Consider the following 15388-nt stretch of genomic DNA (forward strand, 5'->3'; position numbering starts at 1 on the left):
ACACTTTTTCTTTAAAACCCTACTCCTCATTAATACCTGGACAGATTACGACCAAATTTTGGTCCGATACATCATCGGGTAAGGGTAATCAGTTCTTAAATTCAGAATTTAGATTCATAGGGGTTGAGGGACAGGGATCCCAAAGGGGGAGGTGCTGAGATGAGATTTAGAACCCTACACCTTTCTGCCAGGGTGGATTGCAAAAGCTTTTGTATGATTCATCACATAGGGTAGGCAATTATTTCTACAATTCAGAAATTTGATTTGACCCCAGAGGACTTGGAGGCGGGCCCAAAAAGGGCTATGCCTTTTTAATGCCTGAATGGATTTCAACCAAATTTGGTGTGAATCATCATTGAGAGTGGACAATCATTTCTTCAATTCATAAACTTGATTTCACCTCTAGGGACCTTCGGGTGGCGCAGCACCAAATGGGAAAATTAGTCAATATTTGCTTTAAAATGCTACTATTTCTTTAATGCTTGCATGGATTTCAACCTGATTTTGTTGGAAACATCATTGAGAATTGAGAATCACTTTTTAAATTCAGAAAGTTGATTCAACACTTAGGGACTTTGGAGCGTGGCCCCAAAACGAGAAGTGAGACGAGATTTTACTTCAAAATACTACTCTTTCTTAATGTTTGAATGGATTTCAACAAAATTTAGTCTAAAACATCATGGAGAGTGGGGAATCATTTCTTAAATTCAGAAAGTTGATTTGACCCCTAATAAATAGAAATGACCTTAATGCGCTTGTAAGGTCACAGGGATCAAATAAGTTAAAATCTTTTTAAAAATGACTTTTCGATAACTCAAAGGCCAAGGCTGCTGATGGTCACAGGGGTCAAATGTACTGAAATGCTTAGGCATTTCGGGTTTATTATGCTTTCTCAGAAACAAGAGGCTTAGCGGCCTTGATGGTTACCAGAGATAAACAACATTGAGTACAAATGTTAAAGGATAGTTTACAAGTGTCATGAATTAGAAATTGTGACACTGAATAAAGTTAGCCCGTGTCAATAAATGCATGCCATCAAAACTGTCATCTTATCCTGATAATTCTTAAGAAGTTATGCTCAAAAATGCAATTTTTTCTATGAAAATTACTGTAAAGTCTAAAAGAAATATTCCTCCCCAGGAGGAAATGAAAGACACATTTTGGTAATAAAAAAAATGTGCGACCCTGGGGCCATGAAATTCACAATTTTGGTAGAGCACCTAAAGATGCTTCAATTCATGAAGAGGATTTGATTCAATCATATCAGGGTCTTGAGAAGAAGATTTTTGAACCCTGAGGGGTAGGAACTGTATAATTCACAGTTCAGGTTCATCTTAGGTCACGGAGGGTTTCTGTTGCATTGAAATCGCATCAGGGTTTTTTGAGAATACGAAGAAAGTATTAAATTGTTTACTGGTGCATGACGCCAGATAAAGGTGATTAGGATAAGTCACCATGAGATTCAGGTGACCTAAAAAAATGATTTTTTGTGGATAAGTATTGCTCAATGATGTCTATTCATAAAAAACTTTGTGGACATATAAATTTTAGGAATATCCATAAAATCGATGAAAATAAATTCCCCATGAAAATGGATGGTTTTACAGTATGTAATCAATATCACAACAAAACCACAAAATTAGCAAGTATCATTTTATTAAATAAAGAGCTGAAGTTAATTGTATGTTACATGATATTATTTACCTATACAATCTCCCCAATGATTGTTTGAAAGCAACATGTCTGAAATTGTGCCAACTGAACACTGCATTCCAGTGGCTAAATCATATAAACCAACTGCCATGTCAATATGCCATGATTATTTTCAAGATTTTCTTTAAATGCCAGTCATCAAGACAGGCAACAACAACAAAAAAAGTAAATGATTAATTTTCTTAAAATATATCATTGATCTAAACTACAGTTAAAAATCATAATGGTATCTCTAGTCACAATAACACCATGGTGACAGTGGTATCACTAGTCACAATAACACCATGGTGACAGTGGTATCACTAGTCACAATAACACCATGGTGACAGTGGTACCACTAGTCACAATAACACCATGGTGACAGTGGTATCACTAGTCACAATAACACCATGGTGACAGTGGTACCACTAGTCACAATAACACCATGGTGACAGTGGTACCACTAGTCACAATAACACCACGGTGACAGTGGTATCACTAGTCACAATACCACCATGGTGACAGTGGTATCACTAGTCACAATAACACCATGGTGACAGTGGTACCACTAGTCACAATAACACCATGGTGACAGTGGTATCACTAGTCACAATACCATGGTGATAGTGGTATCACTAGTCACAATAACACCATGGTGACAGTGGTATCACTAGTCACAATAACACCATGGTGATAGTGGTATCACTAGTCACAATACCATGGTGATAGAGGTGACATACTGATGGCAGCAGTTATATGTTTGCCTCTAACAAAGACAAGCACCAATAAAATATACAGCTAAAATACACTGATCTTAACGTTGGGGGATTTTCTCAGATTTATCATTCCAGCAAACAAATCCTTTAAACAATACCAGATGCTTTACTAGATACAGAGTAATGATTAGAATTAGTTACACCTTGTCTGTATATCAGTACACATACCTTATTATATGAACAGCTTTATACTTATGACTGGGCCCCCCATCCCAATGTAATCCCTTCAAAAAAAAAAAAAACAAAAACAAAGGAAAAAAAAGGTAAACTCAGTTCCTCATACCAGCAACATAAGGCCACTTTCATATAAGCGGTTTGATCAGGAATCTGTAAGAAACAGAGATGTTTTGATCTGTTTTTGCTTTCTGATGAGTCTGATGGCCTACATTAATACCTGACAGTCTGTCACAATGAATGCCTGAAAGGTTACATTTAACATGTTGATGAACTGCTTTGTCCATGTGGATAAAAGCAACCTTACACTGATACCAAGTATATTTTAACACCTACTGCCTAAATATATTCTGGATATGGATAAAATGTATCACTATGCACCACCACAAGATCGGAACAGTGGAAAAAGATTATACCCAGAATTAAAGTTCTATAAAGAAAACTCATCTCCAGGATGAACGAGAAAACAATACATGGCTAACTTTTTTTTAAACATTATAAAGCTATACAGTAATATGATTACATATGGTACAAACTATACAAACATGACACCTGTAGTGTGATACAGTGTAAAAACCAAGCACTTCAATAATAAACAAAGGTTGAACAGTACACACGGAACAACGGGTCGTGTAAACAACAGCTCACTCATGGAAAACTCATTTCTCTCCATGGCATACAGAAAATTGATTTCACTGAATATTTTTCTGGAAACTCCTCACTGCCTGTAAACTATAAAATATTATTTATGCAGACAAAAATGAAAAGAACTGTATGCACAATTTTTCTTTTTTTCATAATTTCCAAAAGATTTCAAGTGGCCATGATGATGCAGGCTGCCCTTCTGGGTCGGTTTACAGAGCCTTCTATTGTTACCATCAAAGTTTGTAGCAGAAATTCAAAGGATAATTCCAAGATTTAAACAAAAATTTGTCAACATATAAACTAAATATATATTTTAAGAGAAACTTTCAATCTGTTTTCTTGATAAAGAAAATTAAATGAAATGAAAGAGAATAAAATGTGTTTAAACAAAATTTTTACCATGCCAAAAAAAAAAAAAAAAAAACAGTGGGACCGTTTAATGCAGCTTTTTCGACATCAAACATACAATGTGTTCGGTGATATTACTTTTTAGTGATCACATGATTTTGTTGACCTTTCATAGCTGGACAAGTAATTTGAAAATATAATCATTCTGACCACATTCATATATATGTATACTGTTCAATACTCATCTATAACATTTTCACCACATTTCAACATGCACAATGTAAATATAGTAGTACATGCCATGTACTTTGATAATCTAATAAAAGTTTATTCATATATATAATGTAAGAGATGCAAGAGATTTTATAGGACGAAAATTTTTAAAAAGTAAAATTTTATTTACAAAGTGAAACATAACAGTCTATCTATAGGTCTAAAACATCTGTTAGATGAATTAAATGGAATCAAAATAAGTATGAATATGTGGCGAAATCACTTAATTCACACGATTGTGTTTACAACATCAAAGCAAAAGTGTTGGATGTTAGGCAGGTCTTGGACATCGCTTCACACACTAACGAAATATGTACAGTAAGGGAGATAACCATGAAATCCTAAAGAGAATTATCTATCTATCGCCACAACGATAATGAAGCACAACAGAAGCTTTGTTTATAGGTAAGTACAAAAGTAATGCTACCCATTTAACCATGTACAAAAACAATGCCACAGTCAAAAATTATTTTATAAAAAGCAAGATTCCTGCTTCTAAAGCCAGGAATTGTTCTCCTCAATATTTTCTTTTTTCACTTTTGAATGATACCATGTAATTAAACAAGTTTACTAGTACAATCAATATACTTAATAGTCTCAATGTGTACCAATAAAATTGTCTGTGCTAAAATACAAAATATGAAGCTACCGTCCCAATTTTCAGATGTAGACATCAAAAGAACAACAACATATTTAGTACACTCTACATCTATGAAATAGCATGGAAGGAAATATTAACCAGCCAACCAGAAAGTATATACATACACTTTGGAATAAGCAGGACTCTCATTAAAAAGATAAAAATTTCAAAAGAATATCATGAGCAAATGTATTACCTAAACAAAAGTAGCAGCACACATATGAAAGCTGAGCTTACAGCCAGGACACAAGGACACTTTAACATTGTTTGCAGACCCACAACATGTACAACAGTAAACCGCTGGTATGTTTATCCTACAACAAGAGAGTGCTCCATTCACCATTAACATCCTACAAATCCTACCAAGGCAAGTTAACTTTCATTGCATACAATGCTGCATATAATATGTCTCATACTTGTGATTATATCTTTATAACTGATAAAGGATTTATACAGATTTTACCACATGGTGCAAATTTATTGATAATTTTCTAATTTTGCTCATCCATGTAACCAAAACATCTTTTGGCTTATTTATAATTGTATCTATTCAATAAGCACAGTATGAAACAATCAAGTTTCACTCTTGTCTTCCACTGATTTCAAGTCTTTCTTTTGATATCCCTCCCTTATAATTCTTTGAAATAAATGTTTATGTGATTAAAGGAGTATACATTTCTTTTTGTTTTTCGGCTTCGGTTTTGGACATAAGACCGCTCGGATTGCCTCATCAAATACTGTTTTGAGGCCTTTCTGGGTGAGAGCTGAGCATTCAAGGTACTTGACAGCACTGATCTCCTTGGCCATGGCCAAGCCCTGAGGGTAAGTAATTGGGGACAGCTTCTTCTCCTTCAGCTTTTCAATTGTCTCCTTATCTTCTCTCAAATCAAGCTTTGTTCCGACCAGGATGATAGGTGTGTTTGGACAGTGATGACTGACTTCAGGATACCACTAAAACATAGGACAGTCAAATCACTTATATGCAACAAAATTACACTATTAAAATTGAGCCATTCACCTCAACAGGTGCTAATTCTTTTCTTCAAGTGGATCAATAATTACAAATCAACATGATGAAATAAGACTTTCCAATACCAACGACACAAAGAGCTGGTATCACTCGCCAGTTCAGTAGCGAATGAGCAAAAACACTTCAGTGAACGAGTTTACTCATGCATCTTTACTAACTGCCTTTCATTTTCAGCCAGTTATCATGATCCTCTTGGTAATTCAGAAAATAAACTATTTAAAGTAAAAGACAGACAGATATAGTTGAAGGACTGACACTGTACCAAGTGAAAGCTCACTCACCCATCAGTAAGGTGAGCTGCCTGCACATAATAATCAATAATATTACCAGCATTTCTCTCCACTAATCAGACACCTTGTGCTTTTGTCTTCCCAACTGGTGATACACTTGTCATTATGTTATTCAATATAACAGTGTTTCTTATACCCAGTCATGATATTCAACTCTTGTTCACGGACATCATTGTAAGATTTTACTTACCTTTGCTCGGACATTTTCAAAACTTGCTGGACTTATAAGTGAGAAACAGATCAGGAACACATCCTACAATGAGTAAAGTGAAACATATTTAAATTTTAAGACAAAAATCACTGATTTAATTCATTTACCTTATCTTGATTTAAACCTTTAAACTTTAAAAAAAAAGTTATTCAATTACAACATGTAAAGAAATTGAAAATCAATTATTTCCAAGACTTACAAGTGTAAACTGACACAGAAAAATACAACCTATGTGTTATGAAATCAATGCATTTGCATCAAGTTTGTAGCAAATTTCAGTCTGAGGGTAGGACAATGGTGGATAATTGACAATTTGGAGTAGGACTAGAGTCAGAATAATACTGTGGTGATTTACAATCTGAGGGCAAGGCAATGCTCTGTGTACCATTTGTGGTGATTTACAATCTGAGGGCAAAGCAATGCTCTGTGTACCATTTGTGTTGATTTGTAATATAAGGTAGGACAATAGTTGGTATATCGCCTCTGGAAACTTACAACCTGAAGGCAGGACAATGGTTGGTGTACCTTTTTCGATGATATATAATCTGAGGACAAGACAATAGTCATTATACTACCATTTGTGGTGACTTACGGTCTGAGGTTAGGACAATGGTCAGTATATTGTGAGTGGTGACTTAGAGTCTGAGGGTAGGACAATGGTCAGTATATTGTGGGTGGGACAATGGTCAGTATATTGTGGGTGGTGACTTACAGTCTGAGGGTAGGACAATGGTCAGTATATTGTGGGTGGGACAATGGTCAGTATATTGTGGTTGGTGACTTAGTCTGAGGGTAGGACAATGGTCAGTATATTGTGGGTGGTGACTTACAGTCTGAGGGTAGGACAATGGTCAGTATATTGTGGATGGGACAATGTCAGTATATTGTGGGTGGTGAGTTACTGACTGAAGGTAGGACAATGGTCAGTATATTGTGGGAGGTGACTTACAGTCTGAGGGTGGACAATGGTCAGTATATTGTGGGTGGAGCATTCCAGTCTGAGGGTGGGACAATGGTCAATATATTGTGGGTGGTGACTTCCAGTCTGAGGGTAGAACAATGGTCAGTATATTGTTGGAGGTTACTTACAGTCTGAGAGTAGAACAATGGTCAGTATATTGGGGGTGGTGACTTACAGTCTGAGGGTAGGACAATGGTCAGTACATTGTGGGTGGTGACTTACAGTCTGAGGGCAGGACAATGATCAGTATATTGTGGGAGGTGACTTATAGTCTGAGGGCAGGACAATGGTCAGTATATTGTGGGAGGTGACTTACAGTCTGAGGGTAGGACAATGGTCAGTATATTGTGGGAGGTGACTTACAGTCTGAGGGTAAGACAATGGTCAGTATATTGTGGGAGGTGACTTACAGTCTGAGGGTAAGACAATGGTCAGTATATTGTGGGTGGGACAATGGTCAGTATATTGTGGGAGGTGACTTACAGTCTGAGGGTGGGACAATGGTCAGTATATTGTGGGAGGTGACTTACAGTCTGAGGGTAGGACAATGGTCAGTATATTGTGGGTGGTGACTTACAGTCTGAGAGTAGGACAATGGTCAGTATATTGTGGATGGTGACTTACAGTCTGAGGGTAGGACAATGGTCAGTATATTGTGGGAGGTGACTTACAGTGTGAGGGTAGGACAATGGTCAGTATATTGTGGGAGGTGACTTACAGTCTGAGGGTAGGACAATGGTCAGTATATTGGGGGTAGTGACTTACAGTCTGAGGGTAAGACAATGGTCAGTATATTGTGGGTGGTGACTTACAGTCTGAGGGTAGGACAATGGTCAGTATATTGGGGGTAGTGACTTACAGTCTGAGGGTAAGACAATGGTCAGTATATTGTGGGTGGTGACTTACAGTCTGAGGGTAAGACAATGGTCGTAGTCTGTCATAGTCTTCCTGTCCTGCTGTATCCCAGAGTCCTAAGTTGATTGGTTTCCCATCCACCATAACATTTGCAGAATAGTTGTCAAATCTACAAATTAAATGCAGCACAATTGTAATTTTCCATAAAACATAATTCAAGATCAAGAAATGGCAATTTTGTAACTTTCAATATTTCATGTGTGTCTTAATTAATACCTGTATGTGCCTTACCATATAAACCTTATAAATAAGGGACTTTGTGCTGAATCACTTTTTTCTCCAAACTGACGATTTGGAAATAAGTTTGTTAATAACCATCCTTAGTTTGCCAGAATTCTACATGAAATCTAAGCAAACCAAATGTTCTCTTGGTTATGATGTATATGGCATATCTATATATCATATAATGAGCACCAATCAGTCATACTACATAGACATTGAATTTCATTCAGAATATTTTTATATTTATTCACCCGGTAACAATTATTTCAGAAATAAATCATCAAGTACATATGACTCATAAATGTTTACAATGATTTTGATTCGTTCCATATCCATTTTTAACAACCTAAACAATTGTAGGGTATATGTATAAACAAATTGAACACAAATCTTACTGGTCCAAAGGCCTACATGGATATTATTCTGGTAAACTGCACGGTTGTGTAAGGCTGGCTTCAAATCCAATCTACCTTTAAAGCCATATTTCTCGGAGTATTTTCTAGGGTGTTTCTTGTAGAAAGTGAGGTAGCTGAACAGATGTGTATAATTGACAGACCATGTGCTGGCCTATCACTGATCAGTCCTGCTCTATAATACAGCTGTGTTTCAAGTAGCATTACAAGACTCAGCTGTTTCTATCCTACTCATTCCATCATTAACTTGATTGGAGGATTGTTTTCAGTAGAAACGATTATGAAATATGCACAGTTCAACTAAAAAGTGTGGATGAACTTCTTTTAAAAATTGTTTCCGTTAAAGATTAGAAATGAAAATGAACTTCTTCGAAAGAGATTCACTTTAGAATCCAAATCATCTGTAATAAATCCTGCTTAACTGATAATCTAGTGTAATACATATAAAACTATAATACAATCAAAGATACAATTTTAAAGAAAGAGTGAATGACAAATAACAAAGCTGGACTCTATACATTATTTTTTCATTCCTGATGTAAATGCCCTTGTAACCTAGACATAATTTCCCACACAAACTTGTGACATGCCAGTCAGTTGTAAGGACCAACAAAAGAATTAGAACAAGTTGCTTCAAAATAGTCAGTAATTTAGAATTAAGTCCAACTAATTACTGACTTGACCTCTGACCATGTTATGTGACCTTGAGGTTTATATGTGTGACCTCCTGCTGCCTAATTATAACACTGATATACCATGATGTATATATAGTTATATTTAGGGCTACAGTCTAGACAAGCATTGTTGTGATTTGACCTTTAGTTATGACCTTTAGGATATAGACCTGTCTGTGGTATATGTGATGTGTATTTTGTCAGACATGTAAAGTTATGTACAGACAAACATGGTATTGATCTTAAGGTATACATTTTGTCTTCCACCTAAAATACCTGTTATCTCTGTTCTTGCTTAATTGTTTTGTTTTATGGTTATGTAATCAATGCTAACTGTGAAACATGATTTAATTGTGAAACATGGTTTGACATTACTGAACATATTGTTGTATTGGAAGTTAAAAAGTAAAGGATTCTTGTGCAACATAATGATAGAAATCCATGACTACAGCAAACCTTGTAATAAGATCAAAGTAGTCAACTTCATTTTGTTTTTCCCATTTAATTATCCACCACATAGTAAACAGTAATGTGATATGTAATCTTCTTTTTTGTAATCTTTTTTATTGTAAACACATGCAGTGCTCTACAAAGAAATAATTGAGATTGTGTACCTGCCAAGTTTAGTAACAGGGAAGTTATCTTGATATGTACTTATTTTCTCATAATAGTGAAATTTTGGTTCCTTAACAACTTCAGTTTGGTCTAAAACTCAAAAAATTGTATGTAAGAATTAAACTCAATTGAACATAAATTTAATAGACTGCCTTTGAAAATAAATCACGACATCCTCCTAATATAACAAAAAAATTTACAGACACCAAAATAATGTAAACTGTTTTAAATTTATTACATTAAAAATCAATTAATTGTTTCACTGTATGAACAGGGGTAGATATAAGAAAATTACCATAGGTGGCCCTTCATTACAATAGATGGCCCCGGGCAGACGGGCTTGCGGTTATTTTGACCCCTGTATGAATTGTCAATCAAAATGACAACTTGATCAGAATCAGTAGAGGGTTTTTTTGGTACCACATAAAATACTGGTATAAATCGATAGTTTAATTTCATTGTCATGCTTGAAGTGACAACTGAACAGAGATTCTGAAATTACTGTAGTCATCTTATAGTTTTCACTCCATTGATAAATATAATTAATGTAAATGTAAAAGAAGTATTCATATATTAGTATATCTTCATTCAGGTAAACTACTTGATCTTCACCACCCCACCTGACTTAAAGTATCAGACATTCAATTTCATAACAATAACTTTGAAGGAGGGAGTTAAAAAGGGTTGTTATTTTATTACTAACTAGTATTCAATTATCAATTTTACCTGTGATCATTCAACAGAAAATGTCTTTTTCGTCTATTATTTCAGTAACATAAAGAATATCAATATATCAATGTGTATTAGTTAATGTAAAATGTAAATAGGTTTTATCTGCATTACGGGTGAATATGTATGTAAATATTGGACAACGCTGCAGAACTTCCTGAAGTAGGTATAGTAATGATACACAATTATCACTGAGTGTATGCCTCTCTATACAGAATCAAAAGGTCTGAGGTAGCTGAACATATGTTTAAGTTTATATTGAACCTTAACACTTGACAACACAAAGATAAACCATGGCATTCAGTTGACATGTGACATTTTCAAATTCAGAAGTTAAAATCATTTATGAAATAGATATGGTCCATTAATATCTAAGGGTCACTTTTAGACGATAAACTCATACTCTCAAGAGTCGACTGAATCTCAAGTAAAATGAAGGGTTGGTAATAGCAAAGTAGTCAGATAGATTGTATAATTAGCAGGGATACTCTGTCAGCTGTTGTCCCTCAATACAACAGTCAGAGGTCACTCCTACATTCATCTAGGATGTACGCCACAAACCGATAAAAACAGGAAGTGAAATTCAGGTCCATCTAAGATACTATATTATGTACATATATGTATGTTTCAAGATACACAATTATTTGCTGTATCATGTATATAAACTAATATAGCCACAAAAAATCTAAACTGTTTGTGTTCAAAGATGATCATTACCAAGCAATACTCACTTTTCACACATCAGTTTCAGCAACATGACATGAACATGGCACTGATGATGAATTAATATTTATTTGATTAATATATAAACTGATAAATAGGTGTGCTCACAAAGCATCACTATTCATAAACTAAAATGTAATCCATTCCTATGATATGATCAATTTTTTCCTTTTCTTTTTGTTAGAGTAAAAATACATTTGTGTACATTGTCATTAAATGTAAAATGTATTTTTTTCTTTTCTCTTCTTTGTTTTTACTCTTAATGATAAGAAATTTAAACAATAATCCTTAACAGAAATACAGAAATTAATCTTTAACTGCCAAATCAAAGATGGTCACCTGGAAGCCATTTTGTTTTTTCTGATCAGTCCCAAAATCAGATGTGCACAAATAGGGACAAAGGGGAATCTACACATGAAATTTAAGAAAGATCAATTCAATACTAGCAAAGAAATCAGGATAACAAACTTAATTAGGCAGAATTCAAGATGATCAAACTGTCTGCTATTTTGTTTTTCTGATCAGTCCTAAAATAAAACTGGCACAACTAGGGATCAAGGAGAAACTAAACATGAAATTTGAAAAAGATCTATGCAGGATATCAAGAAATAGCAATAGCCAATTTTCAAAAGTCAGCTAGGGACCTAAAGGAACCTATACATGAAATTTGAGAAAGATCTATAGAGTAGTTCTCAAGAAATAGTGAAACCAAACTTTCGAAGTCAATATCAAAGATGGGTGCTTGTGGGCCCTTTTTTTTGGTCAGTACAAAAATCAAACAGGCAAAACTTGGGGTCAAGGAAAGCATACACATAAAATTTGAGAACAATCTATGCTGTAGTTCTCAAGAAATAGTGATAACAAGTTTTCAAAGACAAAATCCCAGATGATCTGGCCCAAAACTAAATGAGCAAAACTAGGGACAATGGGGAACTTACATATGAAATTTGAGAGAGATCTGTCAAGTTCCCTCTAAGAAATAGCAATAACAACCTTTCAAAATTCAAAATGGCCACTTGTCAGCCATTTTGTTTTTCTGATCAGTCCCAAAATTAGATGAGCCAGAGCAATTAATGTTAAGTGTCTTCTTGCCCAAGGACACATCCATCTCAACACATACCAGTCTGTTTCCCAGCTTCCTGAGAAACATACAGCTTGGAACTTTACTTCAGGTTAAGCTGTAACCAAATGAATGGTAACAGTATGGTACAACATCCCCCCTAATGTGTAATTAACATGATTTTATGACAACAATGAAATACAGTATTTTATCACTAAATGGTAGCATTATTTTTTGTAAAATTAAAATATTACTGTATGTAGAATTTCTCAATGGTCCGTTTTATAAATCTTTATAAACTTTCTGTTGTTTTAAACATAATTTTAATTTCAAATCCTGCAACAAACAGGTCTATATTTTTGTGGAAAGATAAGTGCCTTGAATAAATATCTTTGGAGTCTGTTATTTTTGTCAACAAATTGTATCCTCCCATACAGGCCTCTTCAGAAAAGAGTGTCGACAATGACACACATCACTTCATTTTTATTATCAGCACAGTATCTGACCCACACAACACTTGTTCATTCCAACAAACACTTCAAGGATTTGTACATTATTCTAGGTACCACTTCCTTGTTATTTCAATTTATTTGTACTTTAAGATGCCAAATGGAAGCTTTCTTTTAGTTGTGTTATTTTCACGATGGAATTACAAAAATATCTCCATATTTATTACACACTTTTCTTTTTTGTGTACGGCTTCAAGACATCTACAGTGTACTGTCAGATACAGGTTGACTTTGCTTTAGAATTCAATCATAAGATACACTCTATTTAAATGGTTGAATTGGACCAAATGTCAACAATTTTACAATTACAGTAAATAAGACAAGTTTACTAAGTCATGATCAGTGATTCAGGAAATGTAGGTCATACGGAGTACAAGAGACCCACTTCTGACATATATTAATGATATATAGTCTTACTCATGTACTTTGTTATATACGTGAATGACGGTATTTTAAGTACAAGTATTACATTCTTATGTAAAGTAACATGTATCAGGCAAACTAAGCTATTAATGATAAAGCATGATACTTACACTGTGGGGATATACTCTCCTGGAAAGGCATTTGTCGTGTAACTGATCAGGAGACATGTTTTACCAACAGCTCTGAAAAATATCAATTTTCATTTGTGATACTAGGGTCGTTATTAGTGACTAAGGTGAAAAAATCTGACACCATAATGAAATCTTAATCATACCCAATACACAAAAGGAGGGCTAGTCATGGAACATATTCATTTTGTATTGAATACTAGCATTATTTTATGTAGAATACTATATGTTCGGACAAGTGTGATGTTTTAGTGCCTTATTCTTTGTCACTTCATCATATTAACACATCTGTCTTAGGGAATTGTCTCATCATATTCAATCCAATGTTTGCAGTCATGGCTAAAATACAACTGTCATCAAAACAGATATACCTCAATAGTCAAGACCAAGTTTATATTTGTAATTAACTAAAATTTTCACTAAATAAATAGAAATTTATAAAAGCTTTATAAATTTCTATTTATAAAAATTATGTTTTCTTCTTTAAAAACATAAAGCAAAGGTAGCATCCTTGATAAACCTTTCCATAAATTAAGAAAATTTAACATAAACTGCATATAATTTAATAGTAAAGAAACATGTTATATCAATTTGTATTAATCATTCTACTTGACCTATTTGGAAGGATGTGAGGAGTTGAATGTGGTGGCAAAGGTTTGGATCGTCTATCCGTGATTTTTCATTTTTAATGTGGATGATTACATCATCTATCCGTGATATTTTTAGTTAATGTGGTTAATTACATATCAACTGTGCCAAAGAGAAAAGACAATTATAGATAGATAGCTATAGTCTCCTTCAGTCTATATGGGGTCCCTGTAGTACCTTATGAAAACCTACACAGTGAATTAAGAGCACATATCCAATTGGGGAAGTACAGACTGGTCTCCTAGGTAAGATGTATTGTTCAGCTACTGCACCACTTAACGACATTTATAATAGTATTCTTACCATAAATTTCCATGTTCATCTAGTTCTTTGTGTACTAAACTTCAACCAACACAAACACCGAAAGCCCGTGTCAGGAATATTGTACTTAAATTGACAACATGTTGTTGGCTAATCAATATCAAATGATATTTTTAGGGAATATGTAACACTTTCAATTATGTGGTAAACAAAACAAAACAACATAATCAGTAGATAATTATATCATGACTGATAAAGGTTGGAAATTAAAACTCATCACACTTGTGTAAACAAAAAACATTTGTAATGAGTAATTGGTTTATGTGTCTGGGGAGGGCTTTTTGACTTAGTCATCTCAATGACCCCGTTATTTTCCTCCATTATAAACAGCTTATTTCCTTGATGTTGATGGTCCCTGTATTACTGTACCTCTGGTCACTGCTAAGACACAGACAAGATGTTCAGTGTCGTTAAACGCACCAGGAGTCACACACCAGTTACAGGAAGTGATTACTAAGAGTGACTATTGTCCATAAACTTGGCAAAGTTCACACTGGCACAAATTCCCACTAATTAGTCTCTAATAGGCATTATCCCACATAAAACCTCTAAACAATAATACTTACTCCGATAATTAATAAATGTTTTAACCTAATCGATGTAATTCGAAGTCATAGAAACTTAGTTATTTGGTCCAAAGCATTTTTGAGGCCAGTGCATTTTTTAGCTCATGACAGACGGAAGAGAAAAAGGAGAGTAACACGGTCTTCTACATCTAATTTTAAACTCACCCGTCTCCCACTACTACACATTTGATGGCCTGCATGTTCTGTTGAATACAATGGCTATTCGACGTCCAGTTCTGATGTCAAGTATCACGGCCTTATAATGGGCCGACCTCTCCCAGTTTAATACCTATGAAAATATGGCTGTCGCCTCTTATATAGGAACGATTAAACGTGAACTATTTATAGTATTTCCGGTTATGCACGATGTTAGCCGAATTATAATTTATGCACATAACGCCG

General features: G+C 34.6%; 1 protein-coding gene across 1 annotated transcript; it reads right to left on the minus strand.

The window, feature by feature from the left end:
• Positions 1-1639: 1639 nt before the first annotated feature.
• On the minus strand, positions 1640-15308 carry LOC132547451 (ras-related C3 botulinum toxin substrate 1). The gene is made up of 5 exons (XM_060211206.1): positions 15152-15308; positions 13434-13505; positions 7947-8064; positions 6059-6121; positions 1640-5499 (listed from the first exon to the last, which is right to left on the minus strand). The coding sequence occupies exons 1-5, from the start codon at positions 15184-15186 to the stop codon at positions 5209-5211; spliced, it is 579 nt and encodes a 192-aa protein (XP_060067189.1). The 5' UTR covers positions 15187-15308; the 3' UTR covers positions 1640-5208.
• Positions 15309-15388: the final 80 nt, after the last annotated feature.

Source organism: Ylistrum balloti, unplaced genomic scaffold (assembly GCF_031769215.1).
Source record: "Ylistrum balloti isolate Yb309-2 unplaced genomic scaffold, AGI_CSIRO_Ybal_v1 Utg369954, whole genome shotgun sequence".
Taxonomy (NCBI): Eukaryota; Metazoa; Mollusca; class Bivalvia; order Pectinida; family Pectinidae; genus Ylistrum; species Ylistrum balloti.

Excerpts from the sequence above, each read along its gene's own strand:
- LOC132547451 (XM_060211206.1), bottom strand. The coding sequence starts at position 15,186 with ATGCAGGCCATCAAATGTGTAGTAGTGGGAGACGG. Across the intron at positions 6,122-7,946 it reads CATTGTCTTACCCTCAGACT|GATGTGTTCCTGATCTGTTT; the intron begins GTAAGTCACCAC and ends TACTCATTGTAG. Across the intron at positions 5,500-6,058 it reads TTGAAAATGTCCGAGCAAAG|TGGTATCCTGAAGTCAGTCA; the intron begins GTAAGTAAAATC and ends CCTATGTTTTAG.